The following is a 21,924-nucleotide window of genomic DNA, read 5'->3' as shown; positions in this document are numbered from 1 at the left end:
GCATTACTTTTAGATGCCAGTTTGTAATAGACCTTTTCCGTCTCCTAACACTAAATAGTTGGGAGTACCCCATTTTAACGTTTTTTGGAGATTACTTTGATATGAGGTTATTGAGAATACTCTTGAGAGAGCTGAGGCCATAGTTGCTTTTAGATATTGATGGGATTGCTTTCTTGAGGAATCATTCTTCTTATAGATTTGGTGCTTGTTTTTTGGATTCATAATAGAAGGTGTTAGCTTTAATGTAGTCATTATTGTCTATTACTTATGTCTATCTTCTAACCCTAATCTTTTGTTTATCTTGTCTTTCATCTTCCGCATATCCTTGCACATATTACACTTGCCCTGAAAGCTTTGTGCAAAGAAGGAGGCGAGGCCAGCTTCAACCCCCAGGTATTCCTAACTTTTATCATCAACATTGCCAGCACCCTTACTGATCTTCAATTTGAATCTTTGAGGTATCTCTAAAAAACCATTACCTCTCACCATCTTACTGATCTCCACATATATGCATGATTGTTTGCTACATTATCCAAATACCACTAGCTTTTGGAATTCATCTTCTTCTTGTCTGGTTATTTGAGAAAGTTTTGAAGTTAGTTTATGTGTACATGTATAACAATTGACATTGAGCAGAAGTTTATACATAACATTTGTGTAGAGGTGTAAGTCAGCTGAGGCAAATATGAATTGGTGTTTGGGTGAGGGAGTTGGATCTTGGGTCGGGTTAAATGTGGGGAACGAGTTTTAGTTTATTGAATGAGAATCTTCATTGGAGAGAATTTTGTAAAATATCTGAGGTGGTTGCATCTTCATTTACAAATACATGCCTATATCCTTCACATGTCCTTACCAAATTAAATGATATGCACCACAAAAATGGGCCCTTTGTCAAGAATATGACCTTTAATTGGCTACTGATAACATTATTAATTTTACCAAATTACTCTAATATGATTGTTGTAGCAACTTAGTGTCTTTATGCTATGAAAAAGAAATGAAAAAATATATGGTTCTCTCTCAACTTGTCAACATGTCATATCAATTGAGCAACAACAATAATAACATATTCAGTAAAATTTTATAAGCAAAATTTGAGAAGAAAAAAAAAAGTGTTATTCTTACCTTGACAAATAAAGAAATTGTTTCCGGAGAAATACAAATCGCATGTTTACTTATCTAGAATTTTAGGAGGGACTAAATCAAGAATGCACCGTTAAATTTAATATCTACTTTTTTGTTAGACGAAACACCTAAGTTCCAATGATAAATAAATACTTACTTATATCATGTGTTTTACGTGGAATTCCGACTCATCCATGGGTGGGGGACCATAACTCTTTTTGAATTCAAAAATGAAAAAATCATTTATTTAGTCTCAAAAAAAAAAACAATTTGTTTATGGCTTATACTTTTCCATACATTTGAGTTGGATAAACAAACGAGTAAAACGTTACATGTATTTCTAAATTAATGTACAATAGTCGTATAAACTCTTTAATCGAAAAATTAAATTTGAAAAAGGAAACTTTTAACCCAAAATCCATTTATATATAAGACAATAGTTTTTACAATTCTTAGTAGCTCTTCCTATTATTCTCATTTTTCTTTTTCACAAAACCAAAATGAGTAGGAATATCATTTTGCCACCAGGTCCTTTAGGTTTACCAATCATTGGAAATTTGCATCAATATGATAATTCAACTCCTCATCTCTATTTTTGGAAACTTTCCAAAAAATATGGAGAAATTTTCTCATTGAAACTTGGTTCTACTCCAATGTTTGTAATTTCTTCAGCAAAATTAGCAAAAGAAACAATGAAGAGACAAGATTTAGCATTTTGTAGTAGACCTTCTCTTCTTGGTCAACAAAAATTGTCTTACAATGGTCATGATATCGGCTTTGCACCTTATGATGACTATTGGAGGGAAATGAGAAAAGTTTTTGTTATTCATTTGTTTAGTCTCAAGTAAGTGCGATCGTTTAGTCCAATTCGTGTAGATGAAGTTTCAAGAATGATTAAGAAAATAACTCAAAAAGCTACCACTTCACAAATCACCAATTTGAGCAATATATTGATTTCACTAACGAGTACAATTATTTGTAGAGTTGCTTTTGGTATTAGGTATGATGAAGAAGCACATGAAAAAAAGAGGTTTGATGAAGTTTTAGCTGAGGCTGAAGCACTGTTGGGTAGCTTCTTTGTCTCGGATTTTTTTCCTTCTTTAAATTGGATTGATAAACTCATTGGATTGAAAAATAGACTCGATAAGAATTTCAAAGATTTGGATGAGTTTTATAAAGAACTCATTGAGCAACATCTCAATCCCAATAGGCCAAAATCTATGGAAGGGGACATTCTTGATCTTTTGCTCCATCAACACCAATTGATCTTACTTTGGAGGATATAAAAGCACTTGACATGGTAATCTCCTATATCTTAAACCTACCTATTAACAAATGAGTTTTAATTAAGAAGATTCATCCTAATTAATTAAACTAACTAATTTTATAGAACATGTTTTTTTTTTTGTGTGTGTTAATTTCTTTGTAGAATGTATTAGTAGCTGGATCAGACACTAGTGCATCTACAATAGTATGGGCAATGACAGCTTTGATGAAGAATCCAAAAGCCATGAAGAAAGTTAGAACATTAGTTGGAAAAAAAGGCTTTGTGAATGAAGATAACATCCAAAATATGCCTTATCTCAAAGCAGTAATAAAGGAGACATTAAGATTGTATCCACCAACTCTTCTTCTATTGCCAAGAAAATCAATTGAAAAATCCACACTAGAAGGGTATGAAATTCAGTCAGGAGCCATAATTCATGTTAATATTTGGGCTATAGGAAGAGATTCTAAGATAGGGGAAAATTCAGAAGAATTTATTCCTGAGAGATTTCTGAATAACAATATTGATTTTAAGGGACAAGACTTTGAGTTAATTCCATTTGGAGCAGGAAGAAGAGGGTGTCCGGGGATTACACTTGGGGTTGCAATTGCGGAACTTGCATTGTCAAATCTTCTTTATGCATTTGATTGGGAACTGCCCTGTGGGATGAAAAAAGAGGATATTGATACAAATGGTAAGCCTGGAATTGTTATGCATAAGAAGATTGATCTTCGCCTTATCCCTGCTAATCATATATAGATACAATATACTTACACTTTGTTTAGATGGTTGTTACGTATTGCTTCATAATGTAGGTATTGTATTGTATTGTATCGTATCGTATCGTATTGTATTGTTTTAATGAATATAATGTTTGGATAGAATATATCGTTCTCCGTCGTTACATAATGTCACACACCTATAATTTGAGTGATAAACCTACAAGAAAAGTAGGATACAGAGTAGAGTTTTTATGAAAAGGTAAGATAAAAGATGAAATATGATTTTTTAAACAATAATAAAGATAAAATGAGAAGAAAATATTAAGGTAACAATGCGAACACATCAAACTTGATCGTTACATAAAATGAATCTTTTCGTCATTACCGATATATATCTGCGAAATGATATGTACTCACCATAGCTTAAGTTCTCAAAAGTCTTATACCCTCACTTTAGATTCAACATAAAAGATTGAATTATTCACTAAATTTTTTTTTTTGCTTTTCCTCAAACAAGCACAAGTCATATCATAATTTCATATGATTGATATTCTTTAATATTGTTACTTTTAATACAATATTATTAGGTTACATTTGATTTGAATTGAAAGGTAATTCTTTTTAAAATTTAAGTTTAAATATTAAAGTTCTAAAAAGATACAATTTTCGAAGTTGGGTTAAAATATAAAATCTGTTTAAACATAAATTTCTAAATTTTAGGCAATGTGACATGTGCTAAAAAAAATTAAATTACTTAATTATATTTCTATTTTAACATGCTTTTTAAAAAAAGTTTAATTATTTTTATAAGTAGGCGTTTGGCCATGCGATACCATATCACGATATGGTATCGTGAGATGGAATCAACGTTTGGACATGCAATTTTACACTGATTCCATATCATGATTTGAGATATTTTAACACAAAAATTGATCCACGAATTTATATTTTGTTAAAACAACCCCACATTTATATCTACTAACCATTTATTTCATATTTGTAAATAAAACTTATAATCACATCATTACTTTTTAAAATTTATTATTCTCACCGACATAAAATTTATTATTCTCACCAACATATAGTCACTTTAACTCACACCAACCGATTGTTGAGTAATAAATTTGTTCTGTTCATTTACTCCAACACTTAATTTATTACTTCTACCGTTTGGTGCGATTGATGAAACATATATAGAAGGAGAGATTTCTAAAGCGGTGCAACAAGCATATCGTAATCGCAAAGAAAGAACATCACAAAATGTCTTATGTGCTTGTGATTTTGATATGTGATTTACCTTTGTTGTTGCTGGTTGGGAAGGTACTGCACATGATAGTAAAATACTTGAGAATGCACTTGTTGAACCAACGTCACAATTTTCATTTCCGCCGGATGGTAACTTTAAATTACATCTTTAGAATAAATATTATTTATTTACACAAAGCTGTCTCATTTACGTCACATATGCTTTTAGTAATTCTTTATAAAATGTTTGTTGGTAGATAAATATTATGTTGTTGATGCTGGTTTCCGAAACACATAAATGATTTTTAGCTCCATACAAAGGGCTACGCTATCATTTGCAAGATTACCGAGGAAGTGAAAGAGAGCCTCAAAATGCCAAAAAATTGTTTAATTATAGGCATTCATCTCTGCACAATGTGAGTGAACGGACTTTTGGAGCTTGGAAAACTAGATTTAGAATACTGAAACAAGGCATGAACCATTATGATATTGATACACAAGTGAAAATTGTCATAGTTTGTGGAGTGTTATATAATTATTTGCGAGAATACCAAAGTACTGATGAAATATTTATGGTCTATGAGCATGAAAATATAGTTGCGGATGATATTGACCAACAAATGGCTCAAAGTAACAATGTTGGTTCGTCTTCTCGGTCACATGATCGAGAAATGCAAGTTCAACATTGAGGAAATTATCCGTACTATGTGGGAGGTTAATATTAAAGACTAGTACACTACAATTTATGTTCAATTTTTTTCATTGAATTAAAGTTTGATGAAATAGTTACTTAAGTGAGAAACAAATAGCTTTATAATAATTTATTATGCAATTTTATAATTTTTTGTTTATTTGGGAAGATTGAATAAACAATTGGGGCTATTTTAAAAGTTTTACAACTTATGAGATTTTTATGAGTATGAGAAAATATATAACACAAAAATTTCATATAGCATGTCCAAACAAAACTTCAATTTCATCTCATGATTCCATATTATGATATCATATCATAATTCCATATAAAATAGGGATAAGGGTCTGAAAAATACCCCAACTTTGGTCGGATTTGCCCGTTTAGATACTAAACTTTCATGAGGACCTATTACCTCCCTAGACTATTTAATACCGTATTTTTTACCCCATGAACTATTTAATAGTGCATTTTAAAGGTAAATATGTGATCACGTGGAAACATTACTATTTATAATTTTGCATTATTTTTTATGTCCACGTGGGCAAATATATATGTTTAAGATACAGTATTAAATAGTTTAGGGAGGTAATAGGTCCTCATGAAAGTTTAGTATCGCAACAAATTCGATCAAAATTGGAGTATTTTTCAGACTCTTATCTCTATAAAATATATAAACCTTATTCCATTCGTGACAATTTATATGGCATGATTAAAATTTCGAACGTAATCACATTTTTTTAATCATAATTTCTTTATATACTTTTTCAATTGTTAATTAGTATTTTAGGTAGTATAAAAATTTAAAATTTTGAATTTCGAAATTTAGAAGTTTCTAAATACATATTTTATCTCAATCACACACTTCATTTCTTTTCAGAGAGACTCTCCATGATTGAGAGCTTCAGAGTGATCAAAACCCTTTTGTGTTTTCTTCAATACTTTTTTTTAACTCTCTAAAAATTTCTCTGTTTGTTTTGGGAAGTGAGATCTGATGATATTACCTGTGTTTAAGCTTGGCACACTTGCCCTCAAATCTTTCTGTAAACCTATCGGTAATCGAATCAAGAAAGAGGCTGGATACCACCCCAGGTTCCGAAATTTCATCATCAACATTGCCCAGGTTCATTTTTGCCCTAAAAATCATTTTTTATTTGTGGGTTTTTGTTTGCGTATCTGTTGTATGAGTTTTAGCTAGTGGTAATTCGTGATATGAAAAAAGATGGGGTTTTTGTGGTATATAAAGAGACGGATTTTTTTTTTTTGTGAAATTAAATGTGAAATGTTAAACAACCTTTATGAATTTAGTGAGATCCTCTGAGTTTGTGCTTGGCTGAGCTCAGTACCTGAATTTGAAGTTTTTTTTTTTGGGGGTGGGTGGGTCAGGGGAAATGGGGAGGAGATTATAAAATGGGTAATCGAACCCTCACCACCAACAAGGTGATAGTTCAAGTAGTTAATCAACTGAGCTACAAAGATTATAGGTAGATGAATAGTTGATTATCCTGATGGAATTACCTAATGGTGTGGGATATTTAAAAAAAATATACATTTTGATGCGCAAAGATCAAAGGATTCTAAGTGTATTTAGTTGATTATGGAAACTAAGATGCAAATAAATACGTTTTTTAAATCATGTTTGACTAGGGAAGACTATTGAAGTAGTGAATGAGAAGTTGTGATTCTATTGGAAATTGACCACGTTGAAGTAAGTTATGGCTTACAAATTTGAAGATGACGAAATAAGTGGCAAAGACTAATTCATTCTTGTAGGTTAAACTTATAGTTGTGCTGGGGCAGAGCTGTATGCTGAAAGGAATAAAAAAACAATTATTGCGACTGCTTTATTTGAGCTACTTTTGTTTGCTGTGTGCTTCAATGCATTTATATTGACGCGGCTTATTGACATCCATATACTAGTTACCACACTCAATATTGGTCATGTCCATGGCACTTTAGTGTGTTTCAGTGTTGCATTATCTTTCTGAATGTGTGATCTCAGTTGATGATTCTTTCTCTTGGGCATTGAAACTGAAGATCATCAGAATTGGAAATTAATGGACAATGAACATATTTGATTTCTTTCTTCTTCTTTTTTCCGCAGGCAAACCATAGATTGTCAACTAAACTGCAAAGACGTATATATGGTCATGCAACTGATGTGGCAATTCGCCCATTAAATGAAGATAAAGCCGTTCAAGCTGCTGCTGATCTTCTAGGTGAACTCTTTGTGTTCTCGGTAATGTTGTCTTTAGGTCCTTTATTTGTTCTGTTACACAAATATTTCATATCAAATTTATTTTCATTTGGGATAATTATTATGTATCATCATGGTGATGTTTTTCGAAATGCTGATTTGTTTATTAATGAGAACACCCTTTTTATGTCCTATTCCACTTGTGATAGAGCTCACGATTCTATTCATATGTTCATAGCAAACCATAGCAGGAAGGTCATTAATCCTGAACTTAGTCTGGTATTCTAGATGCAATGAGAAGGCATGACATGTTATGCTTCAGAATAGGGGCTTGTTCTTGTTCAACCCACTAGTTTCTAGAAGTGCTATCTGAATACTGAAGGCTATCTGAAATTAGTTTTGCTCCAACTACATACCAATGTAATCCCTGAAATGGGCTTCTGGGAAGAGTTGGATGTGCGCAGACCTTACCTCCACTTTTGTCGGGTAGATCGGCTGCTTCTGATAGACCCCCCCGCTCAAGTTTCACAAAATATATAAATCACTTAATTCGTAAGTACTTCAAATAATCTTAATTTGTGGTACTGCCTAATTGTCTTCTTTATGTATGTGCACTAAAATGTGAAAGACGTTGACTTAATGTGTCTAATATTGTTATGTTATTGGTAATGTAAGCGTTTTAATTAGGTTGAGTACATGAACTCCCTTCAAACTTACCCAGAAAATTGAGATACCTCTTCGAAGGGTTCAACCTATTGAACACCTGATCTCGGTTCAAAATGTGCCTATCGTTACAGTGGCCTTTAAAGTTTATTCTCAAATTAATATATCTATAGTTGTGGCAATATGGGCATGATCTGGTAATATGCCAATTTGATCACTATTTGTAGATAAAACAGGTTTTCCTCTTCTGAGTCCAAATAATTTGATTAGGGGTCAGTACACTAAAAAAATATTGCTTACATGGCAGTGTATGGTAGTTACCAAAATTTTGAGCGTGTTCAGGTTAGCTTGTAAGCACCTTGATTATTTTGCCAGGTACCAACATCTTTCACCCCTACATGTAAAGAGTAGCTCTGATCACTGATGTGTTGGCTGATAGGAAGAAATCGCCTATATTTTTGCTTCTACTGGGATTTGAACCTTGTTCTCTTATGGTCTTAATTCCAGCTTCACTATCCTCTAGGCCACACCAGGGGTACTCATCTAATCCACCATTTTGCTGCACAAATTAATAGGATGACCTCACTTGTTTCTTAACAGATATCAAGTTGTTCATATTTCGATTTTAATTTAATAGTTGTGCCAAATGAAAACTAAACAAAGAAATTGGGATGAAGGAAGTGATATCTAATGATTAGAAACTTTTAGTTCCGGTGACAATGTTCAAGTTTGAAAGCATTTGACGTGGTATCGGATGATTTTATATTTCTATTATCAAACTTGTCTAGTTGGGTTATCAAATGGCCCCCAAGTACGAATACAAAAATCTACGCATTCTATTTTTATCAGTAAAAAATAGTATTGTAGATTGCAAGCATTAAGAAGATGCTGAGTAGTATGTGCAACTAGCAACAATTATATATTTTGTAACGTGCTAAAAAGATCAAGCACAGCTCTGCATCACTAATTGAAGCCATGTTGTACTTAAAAGTAAGGAGATACATCTTTATTTAACTACAAATACAGATTTACTATTGCTCTTAAAGAAATCCTAGATGGCAATTGATGCATTCAATTCCAACTGCTCAAGATGACTTGTTGAGTTGAGTGAAGTTAGCTACACATTTGCTATTTGAAGACTAATTGCCTTAGCCTAACCGGATACAGGATTGAAAAGTGCAGTGCTGATTTAATTAATCTACAGCAGAATATTGTAGATGCTCCTCTTAGCCTGATATATTCTTTCAGTGCATAACACACCAATTATCTAGTCATGTATAGTGTGGAGATTTGCATGAATTACTTTGTTCAGTCTTCTCTTTTTTTCCATCAAGGCAGAACGCCATCAATATGCTTTTGTTATCTGTTTATTCAGGTTGCTGGAGCGGCCGTTATCTTTGAGGTGCAAAGAAATTCCAGATCTGAAGCTAGAAAGGAGGAAGTTCGGAGGAAGGAACTAGAGGTGCATATCGACATTCATAATAATGATTTTCTTGTGCTGAAATCATAGAGCGCCATGTTCTGTTTCCATGTAAAACTCAATCATAATTTGTTTTGCTTTCATAGGCATTGAAGCAGCGAGACGATGAGCTGAGTAGAGAGCTTGAGTTCCTTAAGAACAGAATTGATGAACTGGAGCAACATTCCAAAACACGAGGAATAAGTAGTATTTTTAGCATCAGTCATGCAGAAAGTACTAAGGATAAAGTAAAAGCTGGTTGATCCTCTGCTAGTGTTGTGCTAACATACACAATGTAAGACCCCTCTGCAGTTGAGCAACTTAACGAATCAATGTCTGTTTTTCTCTACTTATTTCTACTATTTTGACTTGTGGAGGTAAACAAACTTAAAGCAACTCCGACAAAAGGACGATGTTCGGAACATGTAAGGTTGACAGGTCAAAGCCTTTAGAATATTACTAACCAAAATGGATTATCCATTGTTTGCAGCCTTTGGTCTATGAATAAAAGGCAACATTTCATATTGTAACAGAATTGCATATTTTGGTGAATTTTTGCACCTAGCCATTGAGGCAATATTGATGACAATTTTACTTGTGTGGTTTTCAGTAATAAGAGTTATTATTTAGAGTTCAGGTGTCTCCAATTTGTTAAATGTGCTTCATTGTGCGTTCTCCTCGGGAATCTCCCAAGATGTTCATGGAGTTTTACCTCTTAATATAAGAGGACTATGAATGAATGCCTATGTTGCTCGGACTCTCTAAAATGTTGGTAAGCGCATCAGATCCTAAAAAAATGCATAGCATTCGAAGGATTTGACACACACCTGGTGGTATTTTTGAATGATCCGAGCAGCATAGGTGAATCTGATTCAAGCGTTCTCTATTATGATTGCTACTAAAGTTTACTCTCTAGTCTGACCTCCATCGAAGTACCTGTGGCCTCTTATTATGTTAGCTCTTGGATCCATTTTGCACCTAAGACTATGCTCGTCTATGAAATCAAATATATATAACTATAGATAAATGTGAAATGATAGATGGAAAATAACATCATTAAAAATAACATATGATTGATTTTGATAAATCTAGTGGGACAGCATCTGTTCAAACATGTCTCAGTTCAATCTTTGCAATCAAAATTCACTCTATCCAAGATATTCATAAGAAGCTATACTACAATCATACACTAAGCTAAGATAAATATAGAAACAAGGATAAAGAATGCTGAGGAACTCAAGGGAGAGCTCAAATTCAAACTTGAGCATCTGTAAACTAGAGCACTCACGGCTAACGATTCATGTGGTCAATTCATTGTACAGAATAGGAGAATTACCACTGCCACATGAAAATTTTAACTCAAAAGTTGGAATAGAACATCTTCCAACATCCAGATCAGTCCTTGTTTTAAGAAGAACAGCACCCAACTTTCTTTACTGCTGAAACATCATCTTTGCTTCCGACATTAATGGTCTGTCCCTTGGGCAATGCTGCTGGGTCATCTCCTGCTTCAAGAGCTTTTTTGCTCACGACACGGTATATTTGTGTGAGAACTTCTGTGAAGGCGTTTTCCACATTCATGGATTCCAGAGCAGATGTTTCCATGAAAAAAGTACTCTCCTTCTCAGCAAATGCCTTAGCATCCTCAGTGGATACAGCCCGCAAGTGACGCAAATCGGCCTTATTTCCCACAAGCATTATGACAATGTTCGAGTCAGTATGATCTCTGAGCTCCTTCAACCATCTCTCAACATTCTCGAAAGTCACATGACGAGTGACATCATAAACCAGCAATGCACCAACAGCTCCTCGATAGTAAGCACTTGTGATTGCTCGATATCTTCAAGAAAGAGCACATCAGTTAAGATTATGATACATGAACTCATAACATTTCCATAGAGGAAACTAAAATATTAAAACTATCCCATGTAAAGAAGATTACTACACAATATATGGGTCTACTGGACACAAAGAAGTTCAGATATAAGCCAACAAAGTGCAACTTCTATTTTTTGAAATGAATTTACTTTACATCTCATATCAAGTTAGATGTCGTTTGGTGGGACAAGGATAATAATCCCGGGATATTTTATCCTATGTTTGATAGTGTGTATTGTTTAGTCCAACCATTTTGTGGGATAAGTTATGCCATATGGAAGATGAGATAAAATAATTAACGACCCCTTAAAAGTTTAAAATGTAGAATTCATGGGCAAAAAGAGAGTAGAAACAAAACAGATGGCTGGGGAAGCAGTATCTCACCAGCATACGACATGTCAAATACAAATTATAGGTACCGAAAATTAGAGCATCCCTAATATACTTTGGGTTAGTCGTGTATTAGCTACATCATACTCATAAAAAGCATCTTTTACTGCCCAAAAAAAATTGTAAGTTCACTTCACTGGCTTTAAAAAAAAAAAGAACCATCCAGTCGCATTTATCTGAAATATTCAAAGTCTAAGACTTGCAATTCAGACAAACATGCCTCAAGTTCCCCGAATTTCAATTGTATTGATCATCATTATTAATGGAAAAAATAAAAACACCAACAAATATATAGAAAGACAATAACTTCATAAATTACTAAAATATAAATACGTACAAATTATCCTATACTTTGAGAATCCGAGATAAGAAAAAAAAAAGATCATATACTATGAAGATCATTCATCTAATACGTTAAAAAAATTATTTAATAAAACTCCAGCTTCTTGGTGTCGGAGGATTCTCCATTTAGGCCCTTCTAAAGGTGGAGGAGGGGAGGGTGAACGAGGCGAAGTGTATTTATCCGGTGGCTCATTCCTGCAGACCCACCACGTGCTTGTGTCTAACACTCTATTTGGATCATTGTTACCCATTGTTTCATAATGTATTGTATTGTATTGTACTCTATTGTACTGTAATGTATGGTAGATACAATGTGTGGCTAGACTGTATTGTTTGTTGTTGTTTAATAACATTTTAATTGTTTGGTTTGATTGTATCGTACTGTATTGTAATTTATAAATTTACTAAAATATCCACAATTATTCTAGAGTAGGAAGTGTGACTAGAATTAAATAATATAAGGTAAAGGTTAAAATAGTATTTTGAAATATTATGTAAAGATATAATTGGAAAAAGAAATTAAGTAACAATGGAAACACACCAAATCGGTTGTTCCATAAAATAGGGCTTTTAATTGTTACGTAACAACGAAATTTAACAATACAATACAATACATTTTAAGTAACAATCAAAACAAACATTGTAGATATAGTTACGATACAATACAATACAATGGATAACAATGATCCAAACATAGTGTAAGTAGGCTAGGCCACGACATAGAATCACCTCGCCTATTATTTTTATTTTGTGATCAGCTATATCAGGAATAAATTTATTACAATGGTGGAAATGAAAGGGGGATCTTAGATCTGATGAAAATAGGAAAGAAATGGAGTTTTTAATATTTATGGAAAAGGCTACCCTCCCCAGACCCCCAATTTGTGGGATTACACGGAGTATGTTGTTGTTACTGCTCTATAAGCATAAGACACCTTGTAATTTCCTTGAAAGTGTCACGCTATCCATGACCCTTCAAGTCTGTAAAAGCCGACTATCTCAGCTCAAATTAGTGCAAAGAAAGCACATTTTTCATATTCTTGGGATTTTAAAATATTCATTGAAGATGTGTTACAATGGATGACCCTTTCACATATTTTGGCATAAACTGAAGACTCATCGTTCATAGGGCACCTTCCGTGCAAACACACTTCACGAACGTCTGTTTTTGGATGTCAAAGATGCTCCACAGCCAATGTGTTCTCACCATTTTGGTCTTGAAAATTCTGACAGACCCATTTATTGGATTTGTCACTCAACACACACCATTTCAATTAAAAATTCCTATATCAGAAATCTGATGATACCACACCCTGAGAAGATCAAATGTATTCCTAGGGGGTCGTTTGGTTGGGAACAGGTTATCCCGGAATTAATTATCCTGGGATTAGTTATCTTGGGATAACTTATCCCATCACTATGGTATAAATGGTGGGATAAGTTATCCCAAACATGACAACCAAATATTATCCCATGACTATTTATTCATATCCCTCACACCAAATGACCCCTTAGTACTTGCCCTCATCTACAGGGCTTTGACCTACCAGCTGGTGGTTGAGGTGCTCTATCACCAGTGCAAGATGGTTACAGATCATAATTAGTTCGGGTCCCTTTTAAACTAGTAAAGATATGAGTTGGACAAGTTGTTGAGCTTGCCTAAAATCAGGAGCACTTAAAGATCAAGACTAAAAGTTTTGAACTTTATTATTCTCATCTCATCAGACCATTCTTTATCAGTTTACCCCTCCACTAATTACGATTCAGCTCACAAAAAGCATCTCAGCCTAAGTACTGAATGTAGCTACAAAAGGCAAAATCAACCACGCTAATAACCACGGCAGCCACAAGTGTGGAATAGCCAGTATGTTCATATGCATTTGCCTTTGACTCATCTTTGTATATATGTAGCAAAAAAAAATTCAAAAAAAAAACACACAAATTTGTACCAAGTTAGCACGAATTATCACAGAGAAACTAACTAAACTACTGGATCTACATCCGTCAATACTTCAAATGGACTCCAATCCCTCCTATACTAACGATCTTACACTTAGCTCTCTGATCTAACTTATCAGAAAATGATAATCATCCACAAGTACAAAGCAGCACAGTAGATCTCAAATTTCAATTTTCCAAGTAGTGATAAACATATATATCGTAATGAGCAGGGAAAAGAGTAGGACATACCGTTCCTGACCAGCGGTATCCCAAATCTGAGCTTTAACAACCTTATCCTCAACATGAATGCTTCGAGTAGCGAACTCAACACCGATGGTGGACTTAGACTCAAGGCTGAACTCATTACGACTGAATCTAGAGAGAAGATTAGATTTTCCGACACCGGAATCACCGATCAACACCACCTTGAACAAGTAATCATAATCGTCGTCGGCTCTGTATGCCCCCATTTTTTCAGAAAGGATTTTTTTTTGGAGGCACGGAGTACGATAGAAGAAAAACAGAGATCTGAAAGAGGCACCGCTTGCTTTTTAATTTTTAAAAAGAGAGAGAGGGAGATTTATTCAAAAATATTTTATTTTTTTCTTAAATCCCCCCTCCTTAAGTCTCTGACTTTCTTCTTTTCTACAAGTTCAAAATAGGCACAATTTGAGTTTTCATTGGGTATAAAAAAATACTTACTAATTTCTAGGAATAAAATATTATTATTAGAATATTTAAATGTAAGCACAGTTATAACTATATATGTAATAATTTTAAATTATTATAGAAACTTGTAAACTTGGTAGATTTAGATACAACTAAATAAAATAAGTGGTTCACACTAATAGAATGTGGATCAATATTTATTTTGACACGGATATATTCTGATTGTCTGACATCGACGGCAACTGCCCACTAATTTATTTAAATTATATAAGTAATAAACTGAAACAGTACCTAAGTTGGGTATTATTGCATTTTATTATTATATGGAGTAATACATAGGTGTGTTTGGTAGGGAAAAAATGCATCCCACTTTTTTTTATATCTGGTTAGTTAAAATTTAAAAAGTTTTTTTTTTTCTTTAAACGATAAGTTCCTAAAAAATGAGGAACAAAATATTCCTACTACAAATAGAAGAAATAACATTTTACGATGACAGTATTTTCATCCTCAACATGCCTCATTTTAATTCCAGCCCTCTTTCCCCCAATCCCCCCAACGCACTACTCTACCTCCACCCCACTGAAGGCGGAGTCGAAGTACAGTATAATAAATGTTGGATCCCTTTTAGATTTGGTGAAGAAATCAAAGGTTTTTTTGCATTCAAGTGGTAAATGGGTAGGTGAAAACAAAGCTTTTTAATTCAACTAGAAGCACCGAGTACCACGTTAATTTAAATTTTTCTATTAGTGTGAAACAGAAATACTCAAATGTGTGCTACGAACATAATAACGACAAATAAAAGAGCAGCATAACTAATCAATGGTCACGGGTACTTGTCTTTGGCAGCTTGCTATGAGTTGTAAAACATTAGTACTAGAAAGGGGACGTGCACACAAGTAAAAATCTAGAAATAGATTAAACCAAAATATGACGTATAGTACTAATTAATACAATTAACAATAACATACTCAGTATAATTAGTTCACGTGAATTGGATGAACGATGAGAAAGGGGAGGGGTCAAAGTTGGACAAAATTTTATTGCATTCAAGCATTTTATTTTCGGTAACTCTGCTTTTAATAAGCTTGTTACACTGAAATACATTCCCGATAGAGTGCTTGAAAAAGAATATTTATGTGATACAATTTTTTTCCCTATCTATATAATTGTAAAGATTTGTATAAAGAAGGAACATTAAAGTAGAGGTGAAGATAATTAAATTTCATGTATACAAAATGTGAGGCTAAATATTTGACCAGTATAGAGGAAAAATACTTCAATCCTTGGGCCTCTTGCTCATTGATTTTCTCTTGTTCACTTCCAAGTATCTCTTTCTTAGCCTAATGGCTTTTGGTGTAACCTGCACATTTTTAATAGCATAGGTTTATTTCCTTGGTTTAACGAAAAATAATACCAAATTAGTTTTATTTTCCATTCTAATCACCAATTTACACTAATGTAGAGAAACAACCAATTATTCGAAAGAAGTATTATAGAAAGTGTCATCTGTAATGCAAAGTCATTATCCAAATAATAAAGATACCTCAATAAGCTCATCGGAAGCAACATATCCTATGGCTTCTTCGAGAGACATCTGAAACAAAACCATCGAATGTCAGACTATCAATAACCGGAAGGAGCAGAGCTTAAACACTACAAAATCCTTTAGCTAAGAGATTTTTGAAGATGGACAATCTAGTGAAGTTCTAAATTTCTTAAACTTGTTTGAATGCTTCACATTAGGAAATATGATAAAGTACAAGGATTTTTTTTTTCCTGAGAAAGGTAAAAGTAACAGCACAAAGTTTTGCAATTGGATGAAGTACAAGCGAAGTAGAAACTCACAAGGCGAGGTGGAGTTAACTTGACATTCTCATCCTTGCTAGCACACCTTATATTGTTGAGTTCTTTTGCCTTAACCGGGTTGACCTGTTTCATGCAATCACCCAAGAGTCACAAATGCACATGACAAACACACTGTAAGAAATGAAATAACAGCTCCTTACATCAAGATCTGTATCTCGAGAATGTTCTCCAATAATCATGCCATCATATGTCTGCATATTACCCAAGACAAAGTAAGATAAAAATATTTTTATATTCTTCAAAAGAGCATGTGATTGACAACGCTGTCAAGATCCCTGATAGTATACACATTTTGTTTTCTACCTTACTTCAATACTTAGAATTTTATAAGCCCTCATATTGCAAGGACTCTGGTCCTGTAATATGTTATACATTCCACAGATAAAATATCTCCTAATCACCCCTTTTAAGTGATCACAACTGGAATGGCATCAACATCAAAGCTATCAGTACCAGGTCATGCATATTTGAGATCACACAAATGTTTGGTAGTTGACCACTAAGGAAAGAAATTAGGACAAAAGAGTTCAGTTGAACCACCTCCATCGCAGGTGCCACAAAGAGAACTCCACGAGCTTCTAAACCCATCAATGCATGAGCAGTGATTAACCCACGTCCCATTGATACCTGTTCAATCAATAGAATGAGGTACAGTTATCCACAGATTGAAACAAGAGATATATATATATATCCTTTGTCGAAAAACAGAAGATAGTATATCAAATACAAGTGTGATATGAGGATTTTCCAGACATATGTTCAAATCTGAGCTAAACTGCCTCAAAAGGCTAATGGAAGCGGCATTTGATGTACTCAAAAAAAATATACTTGACAATTGGGAAGAGAACATAAAATTCAAGGGAATTTTGGGATCAATTAAAGATGTTTTGAGAGAAAAATGATAGATTTATTCAGACCTAGATCCCGTTTGGATTGGCTTAAAAAAAGTAGCTTTTAAGTCAAAAAATAAAAAGTCAAACTTAAATGACTTTTAAGTCAAAATAAAAACCAGGGGAGACCTACTTTTGGTTTTTTTACTTTTTTTATTGACTTGAAAATAAGTTTGACCAACTTTTAAGCCAATCCAAAGGCTCCTAGTCTCTTAAACATGGTAGGAATGTAAAAGGATCTCAAGAACACCATTCTGGAGAGTACTGGAATACAAGCTCCAGTACACCAGCTAGGCAGCTACACATTGTAAGGCATGAAAATGAGAAATGGTACTATGAACCATGAAAGTCACAAGTTGTAACAGGCCAACAGACAGAAAGTACTGAATTATTGGGGACACATTTATGCAGCGGTCACAATATTTAAAGTAGAAATTGGCTGAACATACTTTAAGATGAGTAGAATAGGAGATGAAAGACATCCCAGGCAGAACTGAGGGACACACGCTATTTGTACTTCACAATTATGAAACAATAGCATCTTGAAGATGGCAAGAGGAATAAAGAAAGAAATCTCAAACGTGTCTTTACAGGGTAGTAAGGATGCTTACTAGAACTCCTTTCCTGACATTTCCAAGAGGACCACGATATTTTTCATAAGCTGCACCAAGGAGAAAGAAGCTAAGAATAATGAAAAGTTAAAACCATATAGCAGCCATTCAAACATGCATTAGATGTAATTAAAATATACAGAAAAAAGGCTAAAGAATAACTCCAAAAGAACTAGAGTTTTGGCATTTGCTGAATGAAAATTTGTTCTCTATATATGTATTCGTGAATTGATTGTGTTTATGCACAGATAACCCTTGCATCAATACTTAAAAGTCAAAATGGGAAATAACTTATTTTGAAGTGCCTATTCAGAAATCAGCATGACAATTGAAGCTTTTCTTTACTCTTGACTGTCGATTAAAATCAGGGGTAGTAACACTGTTTGTTTTTTTTTTTTTTGAGAATTGGTAATTTTGTATTCTTCAGCATTAGGACATGCTGGCTACCTTTCAAAATTCATCACAAAAATTACAAATTTCCTATCAACTCTATAATTTGATCTACATCCACTATACATAATTGTTTACACCAAAAAAATAAAAATACTAAACAATTCCATTTTACTTTGTGAATGGAATTGGATCTATCTTCAAAATATTTTCCAGTCCTTCCTCTCCACACAGACCACCATATGCATGATGATATCAAATTCCCCCTCTCAGTTATTAGTAAACTCTAATTTTGGTCCTTGTGATGTATGACTAAAAGCATATTTAACATTCAAAGAATAGATGTCCTTCCATATAGGGGAATATGGTACATTTACACTATTTTTAGAATTATATTACCCTCCTAAAACATGGATATTAAATTATGTAACAATAAACAATTTGAATGTGGTGACTCCACAAGGAGAGGGTTCCAAAATGCATATTTCAATTAGTTGAAGGTTAAATGTGGTTATCACAAGGACCAAAATCAGAATATGTTGATATTTGAGGGACTAAGAGTTATATTAACTGTTACATAATTTAATATCCATTTATTCATGAGGGTAATACTCCCTCCGTCCCTATTTACTTGTCCATATTTCCTTTTTTAGTTGTCCCTATTTAGATGTCCATTTTGACAAATCAAGAAAGGACAACAAATTTTTTCCTATTATACCCTTATTTACACTTCTTGAAAATTGTAAAAGTGTATGTTGTTTCCCTCCAATTTATTTCACTTGAATTCAAATAAGTGGTTGTAATTTTGAAGTGAAAAGTTGTCAAAAGGGTAAAATTGTAACTTCACTATGCTAATCATTGTTGCCTTAATCTGTGTGCCATTTCTAAAGTGGACAACTAAAAAGGGACGGAGGGAGTATAGTTCTAAAATAGTGTAAATGTAACATATTCCCTATATAGAAGGACCAGAAGGACACATATTAATTGAATGTTAAATATGCTTAGTCATATATCACAAGGACCAAAACCAGAATGTCAACATTTGAGGGACAAAGAATGCAAATTCCCTGCTCCCTGTCAAAGATAAAACTGGCTCATGAAGAACCTCAGCCGACCAAAAGCACAGAGGATAATTTTAAGAAAGAAAAAGGGGGATGGTTTACCCAAGGTGGATTCAAAGAAAGAACAGGGATATAAAGAGGGGTACATTTGTAACACCCATATAATTTCTGGAACCATCTAATACCAGACAAGAATGTGTTGTTACAAAGTTCAAATGAGCTGACACACTCACATCCACATATTGCTAGCACATACTTACCTTTTTCTTTTGCAGTTTTGCTATCATTATATAAATAGGCATGGAGATCCTACTGTGACGTGCACAGCACGAAATTGGAGAAATTGTCAGATAAACTTGTCAGAAAAGTAGTAAGATAAGTTGAAAAGCATACTCAGAAAAGCCCGATGCATAAATCCAGAGCCACGGGTGTCACTGCTGAACACACTTCTATAGCCCACTAGCCCTCTGCAATAGGTCAGGGGAAATTAAAATTAGGACACAAACTAAACAATGAAATTAATCATCAAAGATTGAGAACATGCTGAATACAAACGAGGTGTGAAATGTGAATACATAAAGGTAGCATGAATCTGAAATCTACAGATTTGTTAGTTGCCTCTAATACGATCTTCGAAGAAAATGCATTGATTAATCATTTCAACATATTGGCAATTAGCTTTGTCATTCTGTTAACCAAAGAATAATCTAGTCATATTTTAATCCCATACTTCTGGGTCGATAGGTATACCTTGAAAAAATGTTACCTTTCTCAAAAAAAAAAAGGTATACCTTGAAAAACAAAGACAAGATAAAAGGAGGATAGAGAACAAATAATATGCCCAGATAAGACTCATAAATGTAGCTATTTAGTACTTTACCTTACTCAAAAAATGCTCAGATAACTAACCTTCCGGTATATATTAAAAGATCAATCAGTATCATAATGTATCCACGAAATGCAAGGAGGGATGAACAGAATACTATTCCGAAAGGCAGAGATAAAGTGAGGGAGGTAAAACCAATCTTCTAATTACGTATCATCATGCTCTATACAGTAATAAAACCTGCAAAGAACAACTGAAAAAAATACCTTGAAGGACATGTCAGACACATTCTAGTCCTTCCCATGCTGCCAGGAACAGGGCCCATGTCAGTAACTTCACCCCGCCTGTGAGAAAGTGCTTCCATGACCAAACCTACGTGCTCGTCATCAACCTAGAAACAGAAGATGGTCCCAAGAGGTTTGGTATAAATTCTGAATGAGTAAAAGACAATACTGTAGGTTTATGCAGACTTGCGCACCTCAATAGTCACTTCTTCAATTGGCTCAAGCTTAGTACCTTTCTCTACTTTGTACCTAAACATACAGACATTGCAAATGCAATATTAGCAGTTTATCACCAAGGTTACTGGTGAATAATAGATACCAATGGCACAGATATCATTAGGCCATTCAAGACACCAAAAAATACTGTCTTAAATGATGCTATACATGTCTTGTCAACCATAGATATGTAAATATGTGCATATACTGGAATATGTGACTAGACGTGTATGTCTAGTTCTGGTAAGCTTTAATCAAAAGACCATTCCATGATAGGAAATAATTCTCTGGTCCTTTTTGCTATATGTTTTGTATCTCCTGAATTATTATATAATCATAACATTTACCAATTCACAAGTTAACAGTACAGAATAAGAGTATGCAGGCATATCAAGATGTGATTCCTAGCAAACCAGTCTAGAATAAGGACAAAGAAGCTCACATGACTTTAGGTGGGGAGACAGAGAGCTCAAATCCTTCACGTCTCATGTTCTCAATTAAGATACCTATGATGAACAAGAAAAAACAAAAAGAAAGAGTTAGGTGGTATGTAAAATTCTAGAGAGAGAATTCAGTGGACTGCTTGATCCGGTTTAATTTTGTCCCTTATGCACATATGAGACGAGCACAAATACTGACAACATTGTTAGAGGTTGTTACACCACACAACTCACCTAATTGAAGTTCACCTCTACCCTGCACTTCAAATGATTCTGAAGTACTGGGGAGAACATTTATGGCAAGATTGGTTTCTGATTCAGCTAGCAGCCGGTCACCAATTTTCCCTCCAGTCAACTATAAAAAGTACAGAACATTTTAGACAGTCATCAGAAGAAAGAACCCGTAGTTTCACCAATCACATTTGCCCAGACAGTTAAAAATAAGGACTCATGCTTTCTGAAATTTTTTGGAAGTCCGAATGGACTCATCTCTCTTCTTCTTTCAGGCCAAAACAAATCTCTGCTCAAAAATTCAATAAATGTGTTAATCGAATGGACACTGGTTCCAGAATGCTATATTTCAATAATGGTAGCAGTCTTCTAAATGAATGCTTGTTGATTAGAAGAAACAATCTATGAGTTCACTACATCTCCCACATATTTTGATAACCTATATAAGTTTAATACTTCTCACACGTATCAAATAAAAAGCCAGTAGAGGCATTTGAAACGACAAAATGAGGATTTACAT

The 21,924-nt window shown here is 33.9% G+C and overlaps 3 protein-coding genes and 1 pseudogene across 4 annotated transcripts in view; 2 read left to right on the top strand and 2 right to left on the bottom strand.

The window, feature by feature from the left end:
* The first annotated feature begins 1,625 nt into the window (after window positions 1-1,625).
* On the top strand, window positions 1,626-3,151 carry LOC125817673 (6,7,8-trihydroxycoumarin synthase-like; annotated as a pseudogene).
* A 2,783-nt stretch (window positions 3,152-5,934) lies between these two features.
* On the top strand, window positions 5,935-17,657 carry LOC125817657 (uncharacterized). Of its 2 annotated transcripts, XM_049497219.1 has the most exons (5): window positions 5,935-6,173; window positions 7,155-7,289; window positions 9,286-9,372; window positions 9,477-9,660; window positions 17,645-17,657. In XM_049497219.1, exons 1-4 carry the CDS (start codon window positions 6,045-6,047, stop codon window positions 9,630-9,632), a joined length of 507 nt encoding a protein of 168 aa, XP_049353176.1. In that variant the 5' UTR covers window positions 5,935-6,044; the 3' UTR covers window positions 9,633-9,660; window positions 17,645-17,657. The 2 variants fall into 2 exon arrangements, with proteins under 2 accessions (XP_049353176.1, XP_049353175.1); XM_049497218.1 differs by lacking the exon at window positions 17,645-17,657 and having other exon boundaries at window positions 9,477-9,663.
* Window positions 10,472-14,617, bottom strand: LOC125817655 (ras-related protein RABA1f). Its single transcript, XM_049497217.1, has 2 exons — window positions 14,170-14,617; window positions 10,472-11,209 (listed from the first exon to the last, which is right to left on the bottom strand). The coding sequence occupies exons 1-2, from the start codon at window positions 14,388-14,390 to the stop codon at window positions 10,777-10,779; spliced, it is 654 nt and encodes a 217-aa protein (XP_049353174.1). The 5' UTR covers window positions 14,391-14,617; the 3' UTR covers window positions 10,472-10,776.
* Window positions 15,611-21,924, bottom strand: part of LOC125817651 (uncharacterized) — a 22,209-nt gene continuing 15,895 nt past the window's right edge. Inside the window, exons 9-19 of the mRNA XM_049497213.1 lie at window positions 21,408-21,528; window positions 21,176-21,239; window positions 20,712-20,766; window positions 20,500-20,624; window positions 19,801-19,874; window positions 17,957-18,006; window positions 16,996-17,082; window positions 16,596-16,646; window positions 16,435-16,518; window positions 16,133-16,183; window positions 15,611-15,949 (exon numbers count right to left, since the gene is read on the bottom strand). Coding sequence (XP_049353170.1) covers window positions 15,866-15,949; window positions 16,133-16,183; window positions 16,435-16,518; window positions 16,596-16,646; window positions 16,996-17,082; window positions 17,957-18,006; window positions 19,801-19,874; window positions 20,500-20,624; window positions 20,712-20,766; window positions 21,176-21,239; window positions 21,408-21,528 — 846 coding nt within the window. The 3' untranslated portion in view covers window positions 15,611-15,865. The remainder of the gene's footprint in view (window positions 15,950-16,132; window positions 16,184-16,434; window positions 16,519-16,595; window positions 16,647-16,995; window positions 17,083-17,956; window positions 18,007-19,800; window positions 19,875-20,499; window positions 20,625-20,711; window positions 20,767-21,175; window positions 21,240-21,407; window positions 21,529-21,924) is intronic.

The sequence above is a fragment of the Solanum verrucosum genome, unplaced genomic scaffold (assembly GCF_900185275.1).
Source record: "Solanum verrucosum unplaced genomic scaffold, falcon-dt-bn FXZP01000280.1, whole genome shotgun sequence".
NCBI classification, from domain to species: domain Eukaryota; kingdom Viridiplantae; phylum Streptophyta; class Magnoliopsida; order Solanales; family Solanaceae; genus Solanum; species Solanum verrucosum.
The sequence above is the reverse complement of the archived record's forward strand: the minus strand, read 5'-3'. Positions and strand labels throughout refer to the sequence as shown.

Bases quoted from the DNA above. Each gene is read 5' to 3' on its own strand.
- LOC125817655 (XM_049497217.1), bottom strand. From the start codon at position 14,390: ATGGGGGCATACAGAGCCGACGACGATTATGATTACTTGTTCAAGGTG. The intron at 11,210-14,169 runs GTATGTCCTACT...TCTTTCTTGAAG, and splicing joins GATACCGCTGGTCAGGAACG to ATATCGAGCAATCACAAGTG.
- LOC125817657 (XM_049497219.1), top strand. From the start codon at position 6,045: ATGATATTACCTGTGTTTAAGCTTGGCACACTTGCCCTCAAATCTTTC. The intron at 6,174-7,154 runs GTTCATTTTTGC...TTTTTTCCGCAG, and splicing joins TCATCATCAACATTGCCCAG to GCAAACCATAGATTGTCAAC. The intron at 9,373-9,476 runs GTGCATATCGAC...TTGCTTTCATAG, and splicing joins TTCGGAGGAAGGAACTAGAG to GCATTGAAGCAGCGAGACGA.